This window comes from Myotis brandtii, unplaced genomic scaffold (genome assembly GCF_000412655.1).
Source record: "Myotis brandtii unplaced genomic scaffold, ASM41265v1 scaffold693, whole genome shotgun sequence".
Taxonomy (NCBI): Eukaryota; Metazoa; Chordata; class Mammalia; order Chiroptera; family Vespertilionidae; genus Myotis; species Myotis brandtii.
This window is the reverse complement of record NW_005370710.1, coordinates 2,388,626-2,396,989: the sequence shown is the minus strand read 5'-3', so window position 1 is coordinate 2,396,989 and position 8,364 is coordinate 2,388,626. Positions and strand designations below refer to the sequence as shown.

The 8,364-nt window shown below is 56.6% G+C and overlaps 2 protein-coding genes across 2 annotated transcripts in view; both read left to right on the top strand.

Moving 5' to 3' along the window:
- Nucleotides 1-4,573, top strand: part of LOC102239570 (IQ domain-containing protein F5) — a 6,006-nt gene extending 1,433 nt beyond the window's left edge. Inside the window, exon 3 of the mRNA XM_014529725.1 lies at nt 4,139-4,573. Within this exon, the coding sequence (XP_014385211.1) occupies nt 4,139-4,573 (435 nt within the window). The remainder of the gene's footprint in view (nt 1-4,138) is intronic.
- A 2,620-nt stretch (nt 4,574-7,193) lies between these two features.
- The window catches only part of LOC102239275 (IQ domain-containing protein F2), a 1,518-nt gene continuing 347 nt past the window's right edge, over nt 7,194-8,364 (top strand). Inside the window, exons 1-2 of the mRNA XM_014529724.1 lie at nt 7,194-7,367; nt 8,294-8,364. Of these exons, the coding sequence (XP_014385210.1) occupies nt 7,194-7,367; nt 8,294-8,364 (245 nt within the window). The remainder of the gene's footprint in view (nt 7,368-8,293) is intronic.

The following is an 8,364-nucleotide window of genomic DNA, read 5'->3' as shown; positions in this document are numbered from 1 at the left end:
GGAGGCTCCGCAGGATCCCCAGGACCCGCGGGCTCTGCAGCCTCCGCAGGCGCGGCGCCCGGGGGGTGCCAAAGACCTGGAGTTCCGCGTGGAGATTCTCTCCGTGTAGGTGGCTCTGCGGCCCCAATAAACGTCTGGCCGGGCCGGTGTGTCTCCCAGGCCTCCTCGGGGGCCACAGTCAGGCCCAGCCCCTCCTCTCGCCCCCGGGAAACACGGGCAGCGGACGGGGCGCCCGAGCAGGCCCTCCACGAAGAACCAGGCCCCGCCCAGACCCAGCACCATCTGGCCGCCTGAACTTGCCCGGGAGGGGCTGGGCTCTGTAACCCTGAAGACCGGGCACCTCCTGTGAGTGTTGTCCCTGTTGTCCCGCGGCCACGTCATCGTGAGCTGGGGCTCCCGGCTCGCACGCACCAGCTTTCTGTTCCGCCAGCCCCCAGACGGAAGGCAGGCGCGTGGCCGGCCCTCCTGGGAGCAGCTCGACCCGCTGGTTCGGTGCCGGTGCCGCGGGCCCCAGGCTCACAGGCCTCTCCTCTGGGCAGTGGCAGGTATCGGGCTCCGCCTCCCCTCCCTCCTGAGGACCAGATTCTCGGGGCGCTGCACACAGACAGGGCTGCCACTGCCGTCTCCCCCTGGCTAGGCATGACACCATCTTGGGGCGGACCCTGCTGGCGGCCCTGCCTCTGACCTCCAGCGAGCTTGACTTGCGTCCTACCTCAGCCTCCACTCCTGCGGTCTCGCTGGGCACCATTGCCTCTCGGGCTGTCTGTGGGGACGGACCATTTCCTTAAAATGTCCGACCCATCTTAGACCAATTCTTCCGTCAAACAACAAAAATGCATTATGAGAAAAATAAACGGGCCCTGCCGGCGTGGCTCAGTGGGTTGGGCGTCGTCCAGGCACCAAAGGGCACCGGCTCGGTTCCCAGTTCCGGCTCAGGCCTGGGTTGCAGGCTCCATCCCCCGTAGGGAGTGTGCAGGAGGCAGCCAATCGATGTTTGCCTCTCTCCCTTCCTCTCTCTCTCAAATCAATAAAAACATTTTTTTAAACTTACGTTATTACTTTTTTATTTATTTTTAAGTCTTTATTGTTGAAAGCATTACACATGTCTCCTTTCTTCCCCCAATGACCCCTTCTACCCACCCCCGCCCCAGGCCTTCACCACCCTATTGTCCGTGTCCGTGGGTGATGCATCTATGCATACGCATTCATCGGTTGATCTCTTCCCACCACCCACCCTCCACCCCCGCCTTCCCTCTGAGATTCGACAGTCAGTTCCATGCTTCCATGTCTTTGGATCTATTTTGTTCAACAGTTTATTTTGTTGATTAGATTCCACACATGAGTGAGACCATGCAATACCTGTCTTTCTCTGACTGGCTTATGTCGCTTAGCATAACCCTCTCCAGGTGCCTCCATGCTGTCTCAAAGGGTAAGGGATCCTTCGTTTTTACTGCTGCATAGCATTCCTTGGTGTAAACGTGAAAACACACCTTTTTAAACATAAACAAATGGAAAAGGTGTATAAAACCTAAGGTGTATTTTTAATTATAGATTAAGCATACATACCATTACGATTCCCATCGGCTGTGCAAGTTTCTGAACACGCCCTCTCTCGCTCGGTTCTCACTCAGCGGTAACAACTGCTCCTCACGCTCCGAGAGGCCTTGCCCTGGTCCTTGTCAGACTCAGAGCTGACCCAGCAACACTGGGTTCCACCCTTCCTGGTCTCTGACTTTTGCCTTCTTTTAAATATATTGTATTGAGTTCAAAGAGGAAGGGAGGGAGAGAGACAGAAACATCAATGATGAGAGGGAATCACTGATTGACTGCCTCCCGCACGCCTCCTACTGGGGATCGAGCTCGCAACCCAAGGCATGTGCCCTTGACCGGAATCGAACCTGGGACCCTTCAGTCCACAGGCCGACGCTCTATCCACTGAGCCAAACCAGCTAGGCCCTGAAGGGAAGCCACCATGGAAAACCACCTGCCATGTCGTCCGTCGGCAAACACTGTTGGTATCACCTCTGCAGAAGCAACACAGCAGATAGTGAGGCTGAATGAACGTGACGTCTCACGCGTGGGGGGAGGAGCGGAGCGTGGGGTGGAAGTAAAATGTGGAGCACAGTTCGGTGACCTCTCGGGAAGTTCGGCACAGAACCGCCAGATAACCCAGCCATTCTACTCCTAAGTATAAACCTAGCAGTTGAAAACCCCTGTTCAAACTAAAATGCGTATAAAGATGTCATAGTAGAAAATAGCCAAAGAGTGGAGACCACCAAGCGGGTACAAATTAGGGCACATCCACGCCATGGAGGATGACTCAGCGATAAAAGGGAGCGAACCACGGAAACATGCAGCCACGTGGACGGATCCCACGGAGGCTCACGCCCCTGAGAGCGGTGGGGCCACCAGGCGCCTGACGATGGACAATTTGGGGGATGAGAGACCCGAGGGATTGGAACCACCGATTTCCACGTCATGGGCGTTCGATGTTGCGTCAGAACAGCCGGTCTCCTCGGTGCCCGCCGGGGAAGGTGGGTTTCAAGGGGCCCCAGGATGCCATCCTGCATCGAGGTCCCTCGGCCAGGCAGGAGGTGGGGTACGTGGTGGTCAAGGACCCACCTACCCACACATTTATCCTCTGACTCTAGTTCAAGGGAGAAAACATAGACACAGAGGTACAGGGGTACCTTGAAAAATACCAGCAAAGGAGTGAAAAAAATAAAGAGATGAAGGAAAAAGACCCTCTGACCCCACCCAGTGCACGAAAGGTAGTCCTGTGGGGACCTCACCGTTGAGGGTGACACTGACCCCAGCCTGCACCCTGTCTCACCCACGTCGCCCAGCCGTGAGGGGACGTCTTCTCTGAGGCCCACAGCATGGGGTGCTCAGGGCACTTGCCATCCAACCAGGATGCATTTGTGAGGGGTAGACAGAGCTGAGTGATGCCTCGGGAACAACCATCACAAACCGAGAAGGCCCCGGGCCCCCCAGATGCGGGGTTGCCCTACCCAGAGCTGGAGTGGACAGGGAGGGACTCGTCCCTGGCTCCGCCCTTCTCCTGGCGCCTCCGGGGATGAGAAAGGTGGGGTGAGACCTGGAGAGTCGCTTGTAGGGAGGAGAAACCCTGGCCATGAGTGGGTGGTGAGGGCTGTGTTAGGGGAAGGCACTGCCAAGTAAAGGGGAACCCAAGTCCCAAATCGTGTGGGAGCGTGGGCAGGCGCATGCGCCCATGTGTGCTCGCTTAAGGTGTGAGAACCAAAAGAATGCACGTGAGCAAGAAGCCAGGGAGACTCCAAACTGTGTGGAGCAGGGAGGCCCCTGGGACTTGATGGAGGGAGACAGGAGGTTGGGGAGGGAGCTGGAACCGGGCTTGGGAGGCCAGCCAAGGGCGCCATGTCTGCAGCCTGTGGCCGGGGCCTGAAGGGAAGCCACCTGCACTCAGGTAGGAGGTCAAGCCCAGGTGGGACACGCTGGCCCTTTGACCCAGAGACCATGGTGCTCTCTTTCTATGCACCCGGTGACGACCAGGGCAGGTGAGCCCCATGGACAGGTGGGGACCGGTGCCCCTGCGTAGCGAGCCGACACGGCCATGGCATACTCAGCCCCATGTTGGGCGCCACTTGTGCTGCGCCAGCACGGCCAAGAAAGCTGGGTCTCAGCAGGACGCTGCTTCTCTGATGGAGAGACAGCAACGGCGCCCACAAGCCAAGTCTTTATTTAAAGCCAGATTCCACGAGGTAAAGTAAGGGTGTGGTCAAAATGTTTACAACATTCTAATCTACTCAACTACATGCACCTGAACTCTATCAAGCCCACATCACTCAGGCACGTGGGGCCACATGTTTGGACCACAGGTTCAAGCTCACAACCATAGCTGTTGGCTATAATTGTGCTGGGAGGGCTCTGCCCTCCAAGCTGGGACTTGCACGTGGCAATGAGAGGACTGTGCCCTCTCATTAGTCCGAGGCTTGAACCTGTCCAAACACTGTGGCCGCTCTCCACACCCCTGAACTACTGAGGCAGGGGCTGTGGCTGAGAAAGGACCAGGACCCCTTCCTGGCACCTCCTGGGGCTGAGGTGGGTGGGGACCGGGTCCCGAGTATCCCTTCCTTTTCCTGTCTACCCCTCCCTACAGGTAAAGAAGCCCCTCGATGAAGAGCAGCAAGCCACGCAGATCCAGGCCTGGTGGCGGGGCACCCTGGTGCGCCGGACGCTGCTGCACGCCGCGCTCTGCGCCTCCATCATCCAGCGCTGGTGGAGGCAGGTGCTGCGGGAGCTGCCATTGTTGAAGCAGAAGAGGCAGCTGGAGGCCTACACTCGGCAGAAGTGGGCGGCGGTCAGGCTGCAGTCCTGGTTCCGCATGTGGCGCGTCCGCCTCCGTTACCTCCGCCTGCTGCAGGCCACCCGCATCATCCAGCTGTACTGGCGCTACCACAACTGCCCCACCACCGGCTTCTTCCAGGGCAGGTACGAACTCACAGCAAACCAGCTGGAACTTGAACTTGAGATCTTTCTGGGGTCACAGATTTGTCGGATTACGGAATGCATCCCCTTCCCAATAAAGCACTGACCAGGTCTGCTCCAACTCCGTGTCCCCGCGTCTCTGTCTTACCCTTGGCGACTGCATGGGTGGACATGGGAACTGGGGTGCCAGCGAAATAAGCCAGTCAGAGAAAGACCACGATCACATGGTCCCACTACATGTGGAATGCAATGAACACAATAAACTGATGAGCAAAACAGGTCCAGAGGCCTGGATGCAGGGAGCAGACGGACAGATCTCAGGGGGCGGGGGAAGAGGGGGTGTAGGGGACGGGACGAGATTAACCAAAGATCACATACGTATACGTGCACAACCCGTGGACACGGAAAATAGTCTGGGGACGGCCTGGCGTGGGGCAGGGGTTGAGTGGAGGGGAACAAAAAGGGGGGGGGGGACAGTGGTAATACTAACAACAACAAATAGCGGTGATAATTGCCCAACCTTGTAAATATGCTAAAAATTACTGAATTGCACAAGTTTAAAGGGTAAGTTTTGTTAACGTCAAAACATTCAAACCTGTAAAGAATTTTTGTGAGTTTATTTGAGCCAAACTGTTGACAATTGCCAGGAAGCAGAACCGCAACGGGGGCTGGGCTAGTGCTCCAGAGAATGGCGGGTTTTCACCCATTTTTATGCATTAGAATCAAAGGAGGAGCCGTAGGCCGGTTACATGAGCTCCATTGGTGATAGGTTAGGGAGGCGGGAGAAAGCAAAGTGAGTGTGTGTGTGGGGGAGGAAAGTGGGGGGGGGGGGGGGGGGGGGGGGGACCGCTGGGATTGGATAAAAAGTAAAATGATAGACACACACTTCTTTTACTTCGGTGGGTGCAGGATAGTTAACTGTCAACAATTAACATGATGCCAATAACAATGAAGGACTTTGTGGTCTCTGTCCTGGTGCCCAGGACATTTGGTTGTGCCCTGAGGGCTCCAGAAAAAAAGGGAAGTTACAAGTTACCCTGACATTTCAAGGGTATGTTACCGGAGATGCAAAAAGACAGACAGGCTCAGTTACGGTAAAGATTGACCTTGTCAGGGAAGATACCGGCCTGGGACATGACTACCCACCATCACTGCTTTTGGTTAAAGTTTAATTTCAGACCATCCTTTGTGGTGACTTCAGTTCTTAGAGTTTGCAAGACGGCCATGCAGGCCTTCCCTGAGCTGGTCAGGTCAGCATGTGGCCCCTTCTGTCCACAGTTTTATGTGTCGGTGAAAAGTTTTATGTGCATAGTCCATTTTCTTGGAAGGGACTCAGCATCATGATGGTCGCCTTTCGCCAATAGATCAATGCACTTAGTCAAGATCCTGGCGAGACTCGCACTGACACGGTGGAAGCCTTGACGGAAATGTCCATCTTTTAAAAATACTTTTTTATTGATTTCAGAAAGAGAGAGAGAGAAACATCAATGAGAGAGAGGACCATTGATCCACTGCCTCCTGCATGCCCCCTACTGGGGAATGAAGCCCATAACCCAGGCATGTGCCCTGACTGGGAACCAACCCTGACCTCCTAGTTCATAGGTTGATGTTCAACCACTGAGCCACAGCGGACGGGCAGGAATGTCTATTTCTATATATAAAAGCCTAATATGCCAAGTGTCCAATCGTTTGACAGGTTGACCGGTCACTATGATGCCCACTGACTACCAGGGGGCAGACACTCTGACCGGTAGGTTAGCTTGCTGCTGGGGTCCGGCCGATTGGGACTGGGTGAAACAGCCGGACATGCCCTGGAGCCCTCCCGCAGTCCCTCCCCGGCTGGCCAACCTCCCTCGGACACACCCGGGCCAAGGAACCCCACCGGTGCACGAATCCATGCCCTGGGCCTCTAGGCTTTAATAATAGCGTTGAATAGTTTGTCACATTGGAAATATCTAAATGGGTAAGTTTTTAACCCTTTGGGTAGGAGTCTACCTGGGTGTGGTGCCTTATTCTGGGTGGAATTTCAATAGCCTTCTTTGGTTTACTGTTTTCTAGATTCGTCTGGTCTCTGCTTCCTATGGGGTACTGGGGCGCTGGAACCCGAATCAGGGGCAGACAGGACATGCTAAGTCTGAGAAGACACTAGAACTGTCTGGAGATAACTGCCGTGGTCCCTCCTGCTCCCCCGGGGGCTGATACCATGGTCATTAGCCTAGTGATGAATGACAGGAAAGGAGCCCGGGAAGGCCGACTGTCAAAGGCTTGTCATTTGGGCAGCTCTCCACTCCCCGGGGAGCCACCGGTCTATTCCCGCAGATCCCAGATCCCTGCGGGGAGGGCTGGACAGGGAGGAGACGAGCCCCGTGCCCAGTAAAGTCGGGGTGATGTGGGGAAGGTACTTGGCTGTCAGTCACACCCGGGAACAGGTCACTGGCCAGAATGGGCGTGGCCGTTTCGAGCGCCCGGGAACTCGGGATACTTGACAAAGAAACCACGCTCTTGGCTTCGCTTGTGTTCTGGGCCCCCTCGGTGTGTGGCGCTGGACTCCCGGCTGGCCGGGCTCCCTCGTTCCTGCTTCCCGGCCTTGGACCACGTGGACCCCACACACTGGGCCAATGGGCTGGACCTGGCCTGCTGCTGAACTGGACCCGCTGCAGCCTGGAACGGACACTGGACACTGGCTTTGCGTCCGGCTCTACTGAAAGCCCGGCTGCCCTTCCGCGATGAACGGGGCTTCCGAGGCCCAGAGGTGTGACTCCACGCAAATGAAAACATCAATCCTCCTCTCCAGGCGGCGGAAGGACCCGGCACCCGGTGGGAAGCGGGTGCCGCCCACGTCCCCGCCAGCAGTCGGTCACGAGAAGGACATTCGTGGGCCTGCCTGGAGGGGAGCCCCGGTGTGGGGGGCACTCGCGGGCGCCACCTGCCCGCGGAGCCCTGGGACAGCTCTGTCGCGAGGGAAGCAGGCAGGGCTTGCTTCTGAGGAAGACACGACAGGAGGGCAGGTGTCCTAATCCTCGTGTCATAATGCAATTGTGAGCTCATCGCTCTCTCCCTCGTAGGACTCCCGCCAGGCTAGGGGGGCAGAGACGTCAAGGACAGCGAACCATCTAAAGACCGCGATGGGGGTTCAGTTTTGTGTAAGAGACACAGCCAGGTCTCCTCCTCGGCTGGCCCGGGGTGGGCGGGAACCACCCTGGACTTCAGAGATCTTGGGAAAAGAGGGGATGTTGAGGCAGCGGGAGGCCGTAGAGAGAAGCCGCGTCTAACTCATCCGTGCATGTCTCCCGCTTAATTTTGAGGTCAGAAAGACGGCCATCCGATTTTAATTAAGATCAAGAACGAGGAAGAGATTTGTTATGTGATGTTACCAGAAGAGGAGCCACCGCCCCCACGCCCGGTGCGTAAATCTCCTGTGATTCAGAAAAGCCCGGAGCGCTCGCCTCTGATCTCAGGAGCTGGCTCCTCCCCTCCATGCCCTGCTCAGCCTGGGCTGTGGGTCTGACTGTGACGTGAAGAGTGAACGGCCAGCCCGGCCAGCGGGGCTCAGGGGTTGAGCATCGGCCTGTGAACCAGGAGGTCCTGGTTCAATTCCCGATCAGGGCACATGGCCAGTTGCAGGCTCGATCCCCAGTGGGGGGCATATAGAAGGCAGCTGATCAATGATTCTCATCATTGATGTTTCTATCTCTTTCTCCCTCTCTCTTCCTCTCTGAAATAAAAAAAATATATATGAGAGAGAGAGAGAGAGAGAGAGACCCTTGCAGCAAGTCCCGGGAGTTGGTGGCAGGGGCTTCCTGAGGTGTCTTTGGTCTCTGCCTAGCGAGGAAGATCCAGAGCGGCCAGGAGGATCCAGGCCTGGTGGCGGGGCCTGCTGGTGCGCCGGGCGCTGCT